The sequence below is a fragment of the Chiloscyllium punctatum genome, chromosome 27, assembly GCF_047496795.1.
Source record: "Chiloscyllium punctatum isolate Juve2018m chromosome 27, sChiPun1.3, whole genome shotgun sequence".
Lineage (NCBI taxonomy): Eukaryota > Metazoa > Chordata > Chondrichthyes > Orectolobiformes > Hemiscylliidae > Chiloscyllium > Chiloscyllium punctatum.
Window position 1 is genome coordinate 17,595,913 of NC_092765.1, and position 18,764 is coordinate 17,614,676.

At 40.5% G+C, this 18,764-nt stretch overlaps 1 protein-coding gene across 7 annotated transcripts in view; it reads left to right on the top strand.

The window, feature by feature from the left end:
• cep85 (centrosomal protein 85) overlaps positions 1–18,764 on the top strand; it is an 82,546-nt gene that overhangs the window by 54,853 nt on the left and 8,929 nt on the right. For all 7 annotated transcript variants that reach the window (XM_072548217.1, XM_072548219.1, XM_072548221.1 and 4 more), the window contains 7 exons: positions 1,036–1,153; positions 1,947–2,132; positions 8,079–8,231; positions 10,627–10,781; positions 12,494–12,611; positions 16,805–16,855; positions 17,685–17,792. In XM_072548217.1, the coding sequence (XP_072404318.1) occupies positions 1,036–1,153; positions 1,947–2,132; positions 8,079–8,231; positions 10,627–10,781; positions 12,494–12,611; positions 16,805–16,855; positions 17,685–17,792 (889 nt within the window). The remainder of the gene's footprint in view (positions 1–1,035; positions 1,154–1,946; positions 2,133–8,078; positions 8,232–10,626; positions 10,782–12,493; positions 12,612–16,804; positions 16,856–17,684; positions 17,793–18,764) is intronic.

Consider the following 18,764-nt stretch of genomic DNA (forward strand, 5'->3'; position numbering starts at 1 on the left):
TCTGAAGTGCTCTGCAAGTAGGCGTCCTGTCTCCCCAGTGTAGTGGAGACTGCATCGGGAGCAATGGATACAGTAAATGACTTGGTGAGTGTAGGTAAATCCCAAAAGGATATGGGATGCTTCTTTGGGGCCTTGGATGGAGGTGAGGTGGGGGTGCGGGTGCAGATTTCGCAATTCTTGCGGTTGGAGCATGGACCTGACGAGAGTCTCTGAGTGAATGATCTTTACGGAAAGCAGATAGGGGTGGAGAGGGAAATATATCTCTAGTGGTAAGGACCATTAATAGGTGGCAGAAATGGTGGAGGATGATGTGATGTATCCAGAGGTGGTTGGGATGGAAGATGAGGACCATGGAGGTTTTGTCTTTGCTGCCGTTGGAGGGGCTCCAGAGGTTCCCACTTTTCTGCTCCACCATTACCCCCACCTTCATCTACTTATCGCACTCTTAGCTACCTCCCACCCCCTCCCATTTACCTCTCCACCTCCTTGGCTCACTAGCCTCATTCCTAATGAAGCGTTTTTGCCCAAAACATCGATTCTCCTGCTGTGCTTGTACATAAGAGTCATGTACAAGTGTTTATACAAATTGAAGTTTCCATAAATGCTCTAGTCCACTATAGCAGTTTAAATGCAGAAAATGCTCCCTCACTCTCCAATTTGACCATGCCCTTCACCATCAAATTCTCAGCACCTATTTTGGCTTTTCACTTTACATCTTCATGGCCCTTATCTGCAAGAGTGCTCTGAATTTAGAGATTCTTCTGTGGTGTCACGTTTTACTGATTTGTTGCACTTGGAGACTACATTATTCTTCAGGCTAATTGGAGGTCCGCTCAAGCTTATGGGTTTGTACACATCGTGCTATGGTCTTGCAGCATGTGCCTTCTTTTTGGCTATTCAGTGGTATCAATTAATCATGTCTTAAAGGGGAAAACTTTCATGTTGTTCTTGAGTTTGATATTTTAAAAAATGTGTCATATTATTCACACCTTTTTTTTTTGTATATTTATAAATTCCTTTTACTTGGAATTACAGGCAGAAGCAGCAGATAAGTCATTTGGAGCAGAAGATGAGGGAGAGCGAGTTACAGATGCACAGTGCCCTGCTGGGCCATTCAGTTCCACTCAGTGATGTCTGCATACTACGACTGCAGGTACTGCTCCCTAACTGATGATACCTAGGACAAGAGCTGAAGTCCATAACAGACCCCCACCAAAGTGAAATTGGAAGAGGTACATGGTGAAGTGGTAATAACTGATACATTAGGGTAAAAGCCTGAAGTGTTGGGGAGTGTAAGGACTGTTAGGAGTTTCTGGCAAAGAGTAACTTGGACCTAAAGTTTGTGTAATGAGTCCCTAATTCAAGAACATGTAGACCAACTGTTCGGAGCATGGGAGGAACAAAAGAAAATCAAAAGAGCAATGTGTAGCTAGTGTTTAAAGTGGGGACAAAATTTGACAGCCACTGTGCACTGTGTACATATAATTTAATGGCACAAAGAGGCCATTCAGTATTTTTTTTTTGCTTGTGCTTCAGGTTTCTGCAATTTTTTTTTAAATGTGCAACCATCTGTTTCTGAGCTAACTTCTCAATACATTGCATCATTACCCAAAGACTCATCTTTTAGTCCAAGTATTTATATTATCATGTGGCTCCAGGTACAAGGAATTGGGGCCCAATGGTGTGGGAGGAAACGGAGTGTCTCCTATTAGAGAAGGTTGGTATGTTTGAATCACCCATGATGTAATGAACCATGCATGGCACCAGTGTGATTTGAAGTTCTTTATTGCTGAAATCATCACTGTACTTTTTGTGTACTTGAACCTTTGCATCTTTTCTTTTCTTTGCATATGCAATGCAAATACAAGTAGCCGGGGGTGGGGGGGGGGGGGGGGGGGTGCAATGTCTCCAAGTACCATCTGTTGATTTATTTCCATGGTTTCTAGGAATCTCTGCGGGAAAATACATTCTTACGAGCTCAGTATGCAGAAAGGACAGAAACATTGACAAATGAAAAATTAGAGATGGAGAAAAAGCTAACAGGAACAGAAGTGGAGATTCGTCGTCTGAATGACCGCCTCAAAGAAAATACACAAAAACACATGGATGATATGAAGAGAATGGAAGAAAAGGCAAGTGTCCAACGTGTAATGTAAGGCACTTAGTGTGGCCTCAGGTCATAGTCATAGTGATGTACAGCACAGAAACAGACCCTTCAGTCCAACTCGCCCGTGCCAACCAGATATCCCAACCCAATCTAGTCCCACCTGCCAGCACCCAGTCCATATCCCTCCAAACCCTTCCTATTCATATACCCATCCAGATGCACCTCAAATGTTACAATTGTACTAACCTCCACCACTGCCTTTGGCACCTCATTTCCACACACACACCAACTCTGAAGTAGTTGCCCTTAGGTCTCTTTAAAATCTTTCCCCTCTCACCCTAAACCTATGCCCTCTAGTTCTGGACTCCCCACCCCAGGAAACAAGACCTTGTCTATTTACCCTATCAGTGTGGTGGAAAATGAGTCTGAATGGTTTATGCACAAAACTAACTTGTCTTCTATTTTACTCTTATTGAAAGTATGGCAGTTTTTAAAAGTCATTGTGCCCACTAATTTATCCAAGATTTATTAGTGAGTAAAGCAGGGTCTACATCAAAACTTTAAAGGTTTGTACGTGGCCATAAGGCTCCTTTTTTAAAAATGGACACGCTTCAAATGCACTCTTGCAGTCGCATACTCTACCATTGGATGGCAGCATACGGTTGTAACATCAGGGTTCTGGTGCCCTCAAGTGGCAAAAATGGTTTTTCCCTGAATATTCACCGAATGTGGCATTGTTGGTAAGGTTGACTATAATCGCTGTTGAGAAGGCAGGGGTAGTGGTGAGTCACCACCTTGAACAGCTTGGGCCTGTGTACTGTAAATTTACAGAATACAGGGTTAAAGGCAAGATTCTTGGCAGTATAGAGGAACAGAGAGATTGTGGGGTCCATGTCCGTAGATCCCTCAGAGTTGCCATGCAAGTTGATAGGGTTGTTAAGGCGTATGGTGTGTTGGCTTTCACTAGCAGGAGAACTGAGTTTGAGCCATGAGATCATGCTGCAGCTGTATAGAGCCCTGGTTAGATCACACTTGGATTATTGTATTCAGTTCTGGTCACCTCCACATCTGAAAGATGTGGAAGCTTTAGAGAGGGTGCAGATGAGACTTGATAGGATGCTGCTTGGACTGGAGGGCATGTCTTATGAAGCAACATTGAGGGAGCTGGGGCTTTTCTCATTGGAGTGAAGGAGGATAAGAGGTGACTTGATAGAGGTGTGCAAGATGAATGAGAGAGTAGATAGCCAGAGACTTTTTTTTTTCCCCATGACAGAAATGTCTATTGCAAGGGGGTATAATTTTAAGGTAATTGGAGGAAGGTTTAGGGAAGATGTTAGAGATTCTTTACAGTGTGGTGGGTGTGTGGAATGTACTGCAGGCAGCAATAATAGTCAGATACATTAGGGACATTTAAGTGACTCTTGGATACGTACATGGAAGATAGTAAAATGTAGTTTAGTCTTGTCTTGAGGTAGGATAAAAGGCTGGCTGAACATAGAGGGTAAAAGGGCTGCTACTGTGCTGTACTGTTCTATGTTCTGTTATTGAGAACAGGTAGGTTCCAGAATTTTGATCTGACGTGAATGAAGGAGCGATGGCTATAGTTCCAAGTCAGTTCAGTAAGTAACTCAGATGGGTATTCTCAAGGCTAATTGTATTCCCATGCTGCTGCTGCTTTTATTTTCTAGCTTGTAGGGGCCTTTAATTTGGAAATCAAAAGAGCCTCCGCTTCACTGCATTTATAGATGGTTATGTAGCTTCCACTGCTCGCTCACGGTGGAAGAAGTGGTTTAAGGTGGTAGGCATCAGTTAAGTGAGCTTTTTTCATTCAGCACCTATAAATCATCCATTTTTCTCTTTCTTTTTCCAGTACTTCATCCACATGCTTGTATGCTTTGATGTTTCAAGTGGTCACCTAAATCCTTAAGTGGTGACAGTTCCCACCTCTACCATCTCTTTGAGGCAGCATGTTCCAAATACCCACTTCCCTCTGGATGAAAAATATTCTTCCTTCAATCTCCTCTAAACCTCCTGTCTTTTCCTTTTTAAATCTGTCCTATCGTAACTGACAGCTCCTTTATAATGGCAGAGGGTTGTTGCCTTCAAGAATTTGTTGGTGTATAGCAAGGTTCCTCTGATCCTCCTCATTTCACATAATTTGTGGTACATCCATATGCTCCATTGCTTTGGTCACTGCAAAATGCATCACCCATCACTACTATTTCCTCAACATATTTAAATACAATTTTCCATTATGTCCATTTCTCCATTTTTATAGGAGATTAAGGCTTTCCTCCTCTGGCACAGCCACCATCCTGTTAAACTTTGCCTCCATTAATGAAGGCAAATATCCCATTTGCTGCCTCAACTGTTTTATCTATCTGTCTGGTCTAAGAGACCAGTGTAGAGACACAGTCCCTCTGATCCACTGCCTTGCTAATCATGTATTCCTTTGCTTTATTTGTCCTGCCAAAGTGCATGATCTCCCATTGACCTGGTTTGAATTCATATAGAATCATTTTAGAATTCCAACATTGTAGAGAGAGGCCATTCAACTCTCTCTTTCCTTAACTCAAACCTTTCATACCCAGCAGCATCCTGGTAAATCTCTTCTGAACAATCTCCAGCATGACTATATCCTTCCTGTAACTGGTTGACCAGAACCGAACAGAGTATTCCAGAAGAGGCCTTGCCAAAGTACTGTAAAGTCTCAACATGATTTCCCAACTCCTATACTCAAAAGGATTGAGCAATGAAGGCAAGTGTGCCAAACCTCTCTTTAACCACCCTCTATATGTGATGCAAACTTCAAAGAATTATGTACCTGAATCCCAAGGTCCCTCTGTTCTACAACACTACCAAGGGCCCTTTCCCTAATTGCATAAGCTCTACCTTTGTTTGTTGTACCAAAATGCAATACCTCTCATTTATTCAGATTGAACACCACCTGCGATTTTTAGTCAGCCATTGACCCATTTCGTCAAGATGTATTTGTAATCTTAGTAGAAGGTTTTCTATGCTATCAATTTTGGTGTCGTCCTCAAACTTACGAACCGTACCTTTTTTTTTATATTCTCATGCAAATCACTAATACAAATGACAAACCATAGTGAACCCAGAACCGATCCTTGTGGAACACTACTCTTGACTTAGCTTCAGTCCGAAAAGCAACCCTGTATCATCTGTCTCCTGTTGTTAAGCCAATTATATATCCCATGTGATCTAACTTTATTTATTAGTCTACCATGCAGAAACTTGCTGAAGGCTTTATCAATTCAAATAAACTATGTCTACTGCTCTGCCCTCATCAGTCATTTTGGTAATTTCCTCAAAAAAAAAACTCTAGGCTTGTGAGAAACTCTTTTTTTTTTATATTCCTTGCCCAAATCTGCTGACAATCATAAACAATTTTTGCCTGTGTCCTTAAATCCGATCACTTATAATCTCCGCCAACAATTTGCCCACAACTGAAGTCTAACTCAAGTCTATTCTTCTCAGATTTCTCTTAAACCTTTCTTAAAGGTACAGCATTAGCCACCCTCCAGTCATCCAGCACCTCACATGTAGTTATAGATGATGCGAATATTTTTGCAAGCGGTCTTGCAATTTCTTCCCTTACCACCCACAACATTTCTGGGATATGTTTGATCAGGTCCTGGAGGTCCACTATATCAGGTCCACCTTTTATATTCTCTAAGATCTCCTGAACTTCCTCTTCTGGAAAGTGAATGGTTTTTGAAAGATCAGAAATTATTTCTCTGCATTGCCTAGCCTCCATTTCTTTCTCCACAGTAAAACCTGATGCAAAATATTCATTTAGTATCTGTTCCATCTCCTGGAGTTGAAGACAAAGACAACCTTGAGCTTTAAGAGGCCCTATACCCTCTTGATATTAATGTATTTGTAGAATGTCTTGGCATTGGCGGATAAGGTGAAGGATAATTCAATCTCCTATCCCCTTTTTTTGCCTTGCTGAATTTTTTCTTAAGAATGCCCCTATACTCTTTTCAATTGAATCTCTTAAAATGTACTTTTAATGATAATGCAGCCACTATCCATCCACATTCCACTCTAACTGCCTACTCTTCAAGACAGAGTAGAGTATAGACTAGAAAAAAATGTTATCCTTTTGATTTATATCCAGAGTCCCACTAAGATCTATGCTTCTGGTTTTCTTGATGACATTGGCTTGTTACGCTTTGCTGACTGCTGCACTCTCTCTCTCTTGTCAGTATTTCCACCTGAGCCGCCACCACCAGGCAGCACGTTCCAGACACCATCACCCTCTGAATTTTTTTTTCTTATCCCCTCTAATCCTTCTATCAATCATCATTCATCTGCCATTCAGTAATTGAAGTCTCCACAAAGGGAATCCGATCTTCCCTGCCCACTCTATCCCCTCATTATTTTGTGACTTAATGGAAGTATAATCTGCTCTAGTCTAAAGAAAATAACTCCAGCCTATCCAATCTTTGATAGTTGAAATTTTTATATATCTCCTCTGTACTTCAAGGAAGAATGTAAATTGTAATGTGGTGAATAGGTCCCATGGCAGCCTAACCAGTGTTTTATATTGTTGCAACATCATCTCCCTGCTGTTGTACTCCTACCTTGCTCACTGAAGGAGAGCATCCCACATGCTTTCTTCACTACTATAGCCATCTGTCCTGCCTTGCTGGCAATGATTGCTAGCAAGTCGTAATGAGAGGTTTGCTAGTTCAGAGTTACTGAAGAATTGCCCTACTCTCGGCTAAAGTACAGATGGAGAAATAATGCAGGCATTTAAGGGCATTGCTGTTGTCATGGGTTAATTTTAAACTGCATGTTAACTGGATACATCAGATGTGCAAAGTAAAACATTGAAGATTGATATGTGGAGTTCATCAGGGATTGTATCCTGGATCATAGTCCAAAAGCTACCCAGGAACAAGCTATTTTAGATCTAGTGAGGTAGGATTAATAAGTAGTTAAAGATCCTCTAGGGACTAGCAATCGCAACATGATTGAATTTAAAATTCAATTTGAGGCAGAGCAACTCTGGTCTCAAACAGTGTCCTTATTTAAATTGAAGGCAATGAGTGATTGAAAAAAGTGTTATCTAAAATATTACTTCAGACTAAGGTTGTTTATCTCCCATTTGTTTGTTCAAGCTGGGTTAAGCCGTGGTCAATGATTGCTGCCAATTTAAGCCACTGCTTTTGTTTTTCAAAACCATTTCAGTACATGAAAGTTGCAAAATCAGATATTGGGACTCAGAAATTGATAATCCATACTTTACCAGTATCGTGATAACTTTTTACCCAGATGCTAAGTACAATTTGGTTTCTGGGAGTATTATAACAGTTAACTGAAATAGATCTAGACTTTTAACAATTCATTTAATAGTTTCAATCACTTATCAAGGACAGCTGTCAAGGCTGCAAAGAGACAATTGGCCCCTTGAATTTCTGTTGCTGTTCATTTAGACCGTAAACAATCTGGATCTTTTTTAAAAACTTTGTTGTCTTCCTACCTTTGCATATCCATTCCTAACCAATGTTCACTAAGCTTTTGATTTAGATGTTTTCCTTAGCAGTACCCGTAGACTTCTGGGGAGACTGGCTGGCTGATTTTCACCATGCTGAAAAACTTTTAATCACAAGATTTGTAATCGTTTTTTTTTGTCTTTTCGATGAATAACCATTTAAATAGGCTTGACTACTTTCTTTTACAAGCAAAGTAATATTCAAAGTTACATGAACAGGTTCCTGATGGATTGATTTAAGTGTTGCCTGCTGTAATAGTACCTGCAGAGTACATTTCACCTTTTTTGGTATGTGGGGTTAGCTGGAGAAACAGGAGGTGTTTCTCTCAATGATCCCAGTACTTCTAGCTTGACACCATCAGCCCACGTTTTCCCTTCTTTCCATTTATTCTCCAATTTGTCTGTATTCCTACTTAGTCTTCCAATGTTCTGGCTTCTGTTGCTCAGGTCAGAGGCCGTGACAAACACATCAACAATCTGAAAAGGAAATGTCAGAAGGAGGCAGAACAAAACCGAGAGAAACAACAACGCATTGAAACTCTTGAGCGGTACCTGGCAGACTTGCCCACCTTGGATGACTATCAAAAGCAGAGCCGACAGGTGAGACTGACATTTTGGCTGTCTTTTCCTGGGTAATACTGTTAATGTTTGCAGAATGGGTATGGAAATTCATCCATCCGTCTGACATTTTCAAATTTTCCACCACCACTAAATATGATTCTGCAACTGGTATGATGACTATGCTGTTGAACTGGACCCCATCTGTCTCTTCTGAAGTGATCTCTTAATGCTATTGTAGAGAGGATCAGGGAGATCTCCAAGTGACTTGGCCAGTTTTTCTCTCCTTACCAACATCAGCAAGAAGTTTTTTTCCTAATTGTGACTTTCTGCAGGGCAAGGCAAATTACAACTGGTTTCCATCAATACAATAAGGTTAGACTATAAAACTTTAAGCTTCTGTCAGATTTGAAGTGCACAAAGTTAGAATTCCATTCTCAGAAGTGTGGTGCTGGAAAAGCACAGCAGGTCAGACCGCATTTGAGGAGCAGGAGAGTCGACATTTTAGAGCATAAGCTTTCCAACATTCCTGATGAGCTTGTGCTCGAAACGTTGACCCTCCAGCTCCTCTGATGCTGTGCTTTTCCAGCACCACACTTACTTTCAACTGATTTCCAGTATCTGCAGTCCTCATTTTTTTTTTCTCCTAGAGTTCTGCTCAGTCATACCTGAGAGGTATGTGCTGGAAATCAAGCCCCACTATTCCCAGAGTTGAGAAGTTAAGCACAAGTTGAGAACTTTTAAAGTATGGTAAGATTCCTCAATTTTCTGACCTCCTAGGTCTGAAAGTATAGACCAGGTTTATTTGTGACACACAATTAGACTGTTGTCACAAGTAAGCAATTATGAATCATTGGAAAAAGGCTTAGTCTTTACAGTTCTCTAGTATGTCTGGATTTAATTTACATTGGTTCACTGGAAAGCAGCAATTACCAAACTGCACCCTGCTGCTGCCCCCTCAAATCTGGCCTTTTATCATAGTCCAAGTCTTCCAGTCAAGATCAGAGCCCCTCTCTCTTTGAGAAAACATTAAACTTGCATTCCTCCAATTTTCCTATCTAATCTTCTGATGTAGGATCCTTCAGAACTCAGTGAAGGAAATGTGCACGAGTTGCATGCCTTTTTTATGGCAATAGCTGCCATATTCTGGTAAGTGTTCACCAATAGACTGAATAGTGCAAACATTTTGCACAGCTTTTCTGGATGTATGTGTATGTCTGTAAGGAGGGTAGGGTGAGGTAAATGGGTAAGGGATTAGTGGCAGGTAGGATTCCACAGTGGGATTGGACGTATGGATTGTATAGTTAGTCAGGAGTTAGATTAGGATATTTTCCCTCCAATTTCCTGGAGATAATAACTATCCATTTAAATAAGGGGAACTGTCTGAAGTTTCTGACTAGAGCCTTTGGTAGTGCCCTGCTTCCCACAGTTCAAACATCCTGGGCAATTTCCATAGTGCCTACATGTTAACAATTTTGAGGGTTCTAAATGCATCTCTAGGCCACTTAAGTTTATAGTAAAGCTCCCACACTCCTAACCGATGTAGTGATTCCCTGGTTTTCACATTTATTTCAGTCTTGATTCTGTTATGTATTCACTCCATGTCACCAGGCATCACTGGCTGCAACAGTATTTATTGCCTGTTTCTTGAAGGTGTTGGTGAGCTGTTGCCTTGATCTGCTGTAGTCCATGTGTTGTAGATAGACTCACGATGCCATCCAAACACCATAAAGGAATGGCGATTTATATTTTTGAGTCAGGATGGTGAGTGGCTTGGAGGGGAGCTTGCAGGTGATTGGTGTTCCCACCATTTAATAATTGAAGCTCAGTAGTCCTGCCACATTTGGTCTGTTGGTCATGGAATTGCTTAGCTCTGTCCATCACTTGACTACTTGTATACCAAACCTGCTGTTTTGGTAACGTCATCAGGTTGACACCTTTTTTAAGTATGCCTCGTGCTGCTTCCAGCATGTTCTTCTGTACTCTCCATTAATTCATTTGCAGAAAATGCCATTGTTATGGATTTTATGGTGTGATCATGTTTGAGATAGAGTAAGATAGTGATGAGAGTAGAGGTTTTGGAGCTAGGAGCACAAATATATTTCAAATGGCTTAGTGCTGCAAGTCCTATATCTTGATAACTTAGTGATTTTTCTTTTTTCCTTTTTGGCAATGTATTCTCTCTCCAAATAATGGGAACAAATGTTTGTTTCCTCCTGAGTAGCTTTTAAGGATTAGAATACATGCTGCCTGTGTTCGGTAGTAAATGCAGCACTGTGAAGCGATGTTTCTCATGCATCCTAAGTAAAAGGCAGAGGTCTTTATGGGTCTGAGGGAGGGAAATACCTAGATTGAGAACTGGTGTATAGGCTGAATAGAATGTTGTATCCTTCTCCCATGTGGCAGGTATTACAGATCACTGATTTGTGTTTTGCAGCTGAAGGATGTGGAACTGCAGTGTGAGCTTCTGCACAGTACAGTGATGGATCTGGAGAACAAACTTGGGGAATCTCGAGCACTATGTCGAGAAAAAGACAGCATCCTGGAGAAACAAAAGCAGAAAGAGTTGGAGCTGGTCTCCACGGTTCATGGGTAATATAACTCAGCTGATATTTTACTTTGGTCTGATTTCTTTTGTTTTATATCTGGGATTTAAATTGCTTGTAAATCTAAACAATTATTCCTCATTTTATTTTACCCCTGTGTTTTAAATTACTCCATGCTAATATTGGTCAACTGCTGAGGTACAGAATAGATTACTTTCCATTCAAAACCCAAATCTGTCTCTTCTCTCAGATGGCGAGTTGCCTGTCAAACGTTTATTATTTAAATAAAGTCATTGTAAATACTAGAAAGAAAAGCAAGGTGGGAGGCTATTCCTGGGAAGTAAAGAGAATAAAAGCATTCTGTATAATTGGAATTTTCTTGAATAAGTACAGAATTGTGGGCCCTGGCATAAATCTGAATTTGGAAAAGCTAAATTTATATTTACAGCTGATAAGCTGTGCTGCATTCCCATCTTGAGGGTTTCAGCTAAAGATGTCATCAGCTCAGTCTGAGGTTGCCACCAAGAATAAGGTCCCCTGCAGTGGTTCTGACAGTTGTCATGTAAGGCCGTTTATCATATGCTCCCCAAACAGATGCTGAAAACATTGGGGCAAAGTGATGCAAGGGCAATTGGCACAGGTGCAAAGGTCAATATAGCCGCACCTGTATCTGCCTGCATGTTTGGGTGTGGCTGGTTATCTTAATTGGGCCCACCTGGAGAGCTGAGATGCACTTTAACTGTACCAATTCCTCATCCTCTGGCAGATTTACATCTAAAGCCTTGCCTTGAGCTGGCTTCGTCCTTTGACCTTTTTGGGTATGCATTCTGCCTGTTTTGGTGGCCTTGCCTAGGGTAAACTCTAACACCAAGTCACACTTTGTTTTTGTTTTTTAACTATATTCACCACCAGTAAACATATATGCAGCCTATTGAATACTTACATGAAAGCCTGTTGTGGGCAGTGGGCAATGTGCACACCATAGATCTGCTTTATGGATATTTTCTGAACAACGTTCAGAAACAATTGTACACACCTCTGGAGCAGGTGGGACTTTAACTCATGTGTCTTGGTTCAGGCGTAGGGATATTACCACTGTGCCACAGACCTCTCTTTTGCTAGGTCTGCACTTTTTTTAAAATCAGCCTGTTCAGAGATGTTATTCCATACCTCTGGAGCAAATGGGACTTTAGCTCTGGCCTCTAAAGTCCAGAGGTAAAGACACTACCACTGTGCCACAGATAAAAATTCTCAACTATGAATTTTTTTAACTTTTTATTGACCTGTCAGTCATCCCAAATGCAGGATACAAACTTATATTGTTTTAGGTATTTTTAATTTAACCTGCTCAAGTGTATTAGACCCATCACTTGATGGTGTGACTTGAACCCAGGCCTCCTAGTCCAGTGGTTGGTGCCTGCATTGCACCACAAGAGGCTGTAATCACTGTACCAAGAACGCTCCAGATGATGATTTCTGGCTGGGCAGGCCATTGCCTGTTATCGGGGAGCTTGTGCATAATGAGCTCTACAATGAGATTAGTTAGTGATTCCCCATGTCCCTTGTAGGGGTTATCACCAATGTCACTTTAAGTCCTGACTACCTAAAGAATATCACTGGCATGCTTTTTAATATGTTCAAGATGTGAATACTTCTGGCACATGACTAAATTCTGTGCTGACTCATTACTTCAGTCTACTTCAGGAGGCATTAATTATGACTTGATGCAATGCTGTCAACTCTTTTATTTTCCTTCAGTTTGCAGGAGAAAGTTGCAAAGTGCCTGGAGGATGGTGTGAGGTTGCCAATCATGGATGTAGAGAAGCTGAAATGTGAGAGCAACAGCCTCAAAGGAGATTATGAGCGAGCCATGAAGGTGAGTACCTGCCATTCCAGGGCAGACTTAGATAGGGCATAATGTCATTAAAACATAAGAGCAGAATTTGGTTTTGGTCCATTGAGTCTGCTCCACCATTTAATCTTGGCTAACCTGTTTCTCAACCTCAATCTCTTGCCTTCACCCTGGTCCTCTCGCCTGATTCTCTTACTAATCAAGAACCTACCTATCTCTGCATTAAAGACAATCAATGACTTGGCCTCCATGGTTTTCTGTGGCAATAAGAGCAATAACTGAGGGAAAGTGATAAGTCAGTCAAAAAACTGATTTTCACTGCAGGATGTGTAAATTTGCTCCTGCAGCAGGTACATTTGGCTAGCACAATACATCAAATCCCATCCTTCACTATAGATCTGCAGAAGCTGTAAGAAAGCTCGTTTCATAGAAAACCAATTAGAGGATGTGTGAAACTCTCAAAAGCTGTGGCCATTTTTGTTTAGTGAGGTTTCTGGATTTTTAATGTTTGTTTCCATTGCAGAAACCAAAATTGCTATACCCGATAACCAGAACAAATCAAATTCTTGTTTGTGTGATATATCAGTCCTTTGCTCATTTCATGGAAAAAAACTTGAATGTAAACAGACTGCTTTTGATGCAAGTGATTTTTGTTTGTACTAGTAAATCTCCATCCTGGGATAGAGTCTAATCTTTATGCTGTTTCATCCTGTCACTTGAAAGCTTCAACAAAAAATGTTGTTAGGGTTCTGTTCGCCGAGCTGGGAATTTGCCTTGCAAATATTTCGTCCCCTGTCTAGGTGACATCCTCAGTGCTTGGGAGCCTCAATGTCCTAGAATTGAACATGGTACAATTAGTAAGAATTCTTCTTGTGTGCAGTATTGTGGCAAGCATAATACGGAGGTGTTCTGCTTATGCCTAATTAGTGAAAGAGTGCTTACCAGTCAGTGTGTTTGCCAGCAGTTACTGTATATTCAGTATTTGCACTAATGGAGATTGTGCAAAGGGATTGGTGATTGGCCTTGTAATGCTATTTTACTCCTCATTTTTTTGTTAAAATGTATCGAAACAGAAAAATGTCAGATATATTCTTAGCAGTCTTTCTGGATTGTATTTCACCTGGTTTTGGTCTTTGATTTTTAACACCTAAGCAGTGTTTGGCTTCTGCTCCTGTGAAATTAAGTCAAGTGGTAACATTACCTTCTGTATTTGTGTTGACATTTGAGTGTTTAGATTCAACAAATCTTGAGTTAGTGACCCTCCATTAACTTCATACTTGCCTTGTGTGTTATGACTTTGAGCCCAGCATGGGCTTATGAGTGAGAACTGAAGATGCAGGGAAAGGAAAGAGTAGCAAGTTGCAGTGTAGGGATTTTGGAGTACACATTGGTTTAATGCTTAGTTCAGGATTAAGTTGTTGATTTTGGGGGTTTTATTAGTAGCAGTTTTTAGCAGTATTCTGTAGGTTTGAGGGGCTCCAGAATTGAGAGTTGGGTTATATTGAGGGAGTTTTAATTGTTGAATTGGGGGTACTTTTTTTTTGAGGGGAATCTTATGCTGATGCATAACAGGAGGGTATTAGTAATGAGGCTGGATTTCATCTGTTTCCAATGGTATTGCTCACCTTGGGAGGATTCGTGGACTCTGTTACCTGGGCACTGGGATTCCCATTGGAACTGCCTCAGTGTAGCACTTAATTGGTATTCTATGTGCCCACATGCAACAACTAGGATCTTTTGTTATTTTTAATGGCTTTAGTGGCATTTGCCAACTTTAAGATGTCTACCAGAACCCCAAGTTTTTCTGCTTCTGTAGTCCTTTTTTTAAAGTTTTTTTTTACTTGTTGCATGCATCCTCATTCCTTCCAGTATGCATTGCCTCACCCTTGTAAAGATGAGACAGACATTAGACAAATTCAATCTGTTAATTATTCTGTATCCTCTTCAGTTTTTATTGTTGAATGTTATTCAATTTGTTTATATCTCATCTCATTCTTTGATTCTCTATTTTTGATTGAACCATCCTTGACCATTTTTAATGATATTTTGGTGGTAAATGGCTATTGAGGTGCAGAGGACAATTTTTGTACTAGTACATCTCCAGACTGGGAAAGAGGCTGATCTTTCTGCTGTTTCATCCTGTCATAAGGGAAAGCTTCAACAACAAATATGTCCCATAATTGAACATGGTACTAGTTTCAGTCATGTTATAATTACATAACCAAAATGCCTTTCAGAAATATAGCTAAATTCCAATGACAAAAAAAATTAAGACTCAAAGGAAATTTCAACTGACAATCCTCAAAGTAAATTCTGGTTTAGCCATTCCCTTTTTATAGAGAAGAAAATGCTATAAGATTTGTATGTGAGTAGCACACTTTGTGGATCAGGTTGCCAATAAATATGTAAAATGTGTATATTTAAAATACCTGTAGTAAGTGGAAGTTGTGCTGTACTAAAGGCCAGAACAAAATAGTTATCCAGAAGTGACAAAGGGGACATTACATCAGCTGAAAGTGGATAAATCATTAAAAGTTAGATTGCATTTTACTCATTTGTATGGGTAAATGCCACACTCCATCATACTAACAATGCAATTGCAGGGAAAGGAGACAACTGATGATCCACTTTAATACAGTTAGATCAAAGTTGAATTGACAACCTTTCTTAAATTGCTTTAAATATCATTTGTGAACAGAGTTGCAATAGCATTTTAGCTAACAGACTCTTGACAGTGGAAACATTAGTGAATAGTTGCACTTCAACCTGATTAGGTCACCTTATTACCAAAGTTTGCCACTAATAACTTCTTGGGGACACTGTACCTAGTCTGCAGTGGTATGAAAATCTTCCCTGTCTTGTCTTCTGTTATTTTTAATTGGAAGCTTCATCGCTTTGGCTTCAACCTATGCCAGTCCTTTTTAAATCCCTAGTTACCCAATCAACATTCTGAATAACTATTCTATTGGGGCACTGAAAAGTGAACCAGTCAGGGCAGTAAAAAGCTGTTGTGCCAGTTTTGTTTGTGTGTTTTTTTGTTTGAATAAGTAGACTTCCTAGCCAGGGTTGTTAGGTTGGCTGGTAGAGACTGAGTGTAGGGAGTTGAGGGCTGGGAAGTCTCACCTGACGTTTCATAGTGGCTTCTCTCCATTCCAGCTTGTACATGTTGTGTTTGGGTGGGGAAATCCTGATACTGGGAGCATGGGAAAGAATAATCTGAGACCAAATCAGGATGGGTTTGGGCGAGGGATGTGCGTGAAGTGAGGATTGGAAAACAGTAATGTGAAGGTGATTGAGTTGGAAGGGAAAGCAGGTTGGGAAGAGGGGTTTGTGGTGGGGGGGCGGGGGAAGAGAAAGGAGCTGCTCACAACTTTTGGATGGAGTGGGCTGAGGAGAGATGGGGTTCAATTTGTTTTTATGTTGAGTGCTTGGCTGAAACCTACATACATATGAAAGTCTACTTTTATGTGTTTTGCTTTTTGCAGATTGAACTATATTTGGTAAATTTTGAGAATAACCTTCCATATGTAACAATGCTGCTTTTATTCCTGCTTGGTTTTTGCTGGGGTCATGAGTAAATTTGACTATGTATTTGTTCTTGGGATATGGGTGTTGCTGGAAAGACCAGGTTTTATTGCCCTTTTTTTGAAAAGGTTGTAGTGAGTTTAAGTGGGATCAGATTGGAAAATCATTGGTTTGTGATGCACTGCCATTGTCCTTGCCTTCAACTTACACAGGCATAATTCAGCCAGTTCACATCCTGCTGTCCTTGCATGACCACATGAAATGCTGCAGTCAGTCATGGTGCATTTTAATCTAAATACATTGATAAAGTCTTGATACTAACAGGGGAAAATAACTGGAAACTTAATGTTTCTATGGACTTGAAGTCTAATTGCACCTCATTTTGAAATTGTCTAAAGTCTTTATAACTCATTACAGGTCATTTAAATATGCTAGAATTACATGATATCCCAAAAACGTTTAAGACTTTTTTTTTCCTTGTCTTTGGTCGCACTCACCTCTTAGTGCTTACTTAATAAGTGCTATCTACTATCTTATTCTTGTTGTGCAGAAGGCAGGATATTCACAATGTAGTTGGAGAATTCACTATTCCAGTATTGTGTATACAATTTGTCCTGTGTAAAATGATCACAACACTAGAACTAATTATGCTCTTTTCAGATACTATTTCTAATTCTTTGTTCATTCATTAGATCATAGATAAACAACAAAAAAGTATTGAGCAGCTTACTTCGCAAATACAGGTAAGGAATTTCTAAAATGTCACTTGTGTAACTTTACCTGGGCAAAAGGAAGCGAATGACCCTCTCTCCTAAGCCCTGCATGTTGTCTTTCATTCCAGACCTTACTGATGTGGCTGTGCTGTGCTGAGCTGAACTGAACAGTTCCAGCCCAGGTTCTGGTTGATTGTGCTGCAATATAAAACTGACTATCTTTTGGGTATTCGGGTGGTTGATGTAGCAAAGTGGCTTAAGCTATAAGACAGGAGCTCTGGTTACTCTACGCTCTGCATTGCTTTATTGATGTGGAAGTGCTCAATAATATGAAGGATATACATAAAAATAAGGCAATATAACAGGTGACTTTTGCAGGGCTGACGCTTTTGGTACATGTCCTGTATCTGGTCAGAGATGAGTTACGTAGAATGTAAAGTGCAGAACCACCTCCTGTCCCACTTTTTCTAACTCAGTCAGCATATCTTTCTACTCCTTTCCCTCATGTATTTATCTAGCTTACTATTAAGTGGATCTTTCTTACATCAGAGAACATCTTTTGATATAAGAATCCTTTTCAGCTCACCTTTTGAGTTGCATTCAGAATCTTTTGGGCTGGAGAGCAAAATTAATCTGCATTCTAAGACTTAATCATTATTTGATAACCATTGCTGTTAAGCATGTAGTGAGGATAACATTTGGCTTGGTTATGATGGTACCATGCTGGTAAAGCCTGAGAACACCAATTAATTTGGTCACTGTGTCATTGTCCTGCAATTAGTTCTCTTCAGAGAGTGAGGACCAGCTGTGCTGTTGGAGCTTATTGAAATATTTTAACTTTGTGTATCAAAATGTATAGGCTCTGGAAGAACGTGTGGCACAAGAAGAAGAAACAAGTCAGGGTCTTCGTGAGGAGCTATCTGGGAAGGAGAATGGATCACAGTTACTGAAGAAGGCCATGAAAGAGGTGAGAACAGGATGAGTTAAAAGCAGCTTTTGCATCCTGCAGGACAAACCATTTCTGCAGTTCCCAAAGTATGGTGACTTCCAAGGACACAACTGGTCCAACGTACTCAAATGGGCTTTTGTAATGACCAATTAATGGATCTTCTAAGCTAGTGGACTTGGCAATTCTAAATGTTTTATATTGTAGCTGTTTGTTCAAAAATCATGCACTTGCAGTCCTTGTACAGATCCTGTGCTTTGAAAGATTTATTAATTTATTGCCGAGAGAAGACCGCAAGACGTAGTCAGAGATGTACAGCATGGAAACCGACCCTTCGGTCCAACCCGTCCATGCCGACCAGATATCCCAACCCAATCTAGTCCCACCTGCCAGCAGCCAGCCCATATCCCTCCAAACCCTTCCTATTCATCTACCCATCCAAATGCCTCTTAAATGTTGCAATTGTACCAGCCTCCACCACATCCTCTGGCAGCTCATTCCATACACGTACCACTCTCTGCGTGAAAAAGTTACCTCTTGGGTCTCTTTTATATCTTTCCCCTCTCATCCTAAACCTATGCCCTCTAGTTCTGGACTCCCCGACCCCAGGGAAAAGACTTTGTCTATTTATCCTACCCATGCCCCTCATAATTTTGTAAACCTCTATAAGGTCACCCCTCCGCCTCCGACGCTCCAGGGAAAACAGCCCCAGCCTCTCCCTATAGCTCAAATCCTCCAACCCTGGCAACATCCTTGTAAATTTTTTCTGAACACTTTTCTGAACAGTTTCATAATATCCTTCCAATAGGAAGGAGACCAGAATTGCACATAGGAGCAGAAATTAGGCTATTTACTTCATTGAGTCTGCTCTGCCATTCAGTCATGACTGGTAAGTTTCTCAACCCATTCTCCTGCTTTCTTCCCATAACCTTGATCCCCTTGATACTCAAGAATCTCAGTCTTAAATATACTCAATGAGCTGGTCTCCACAGC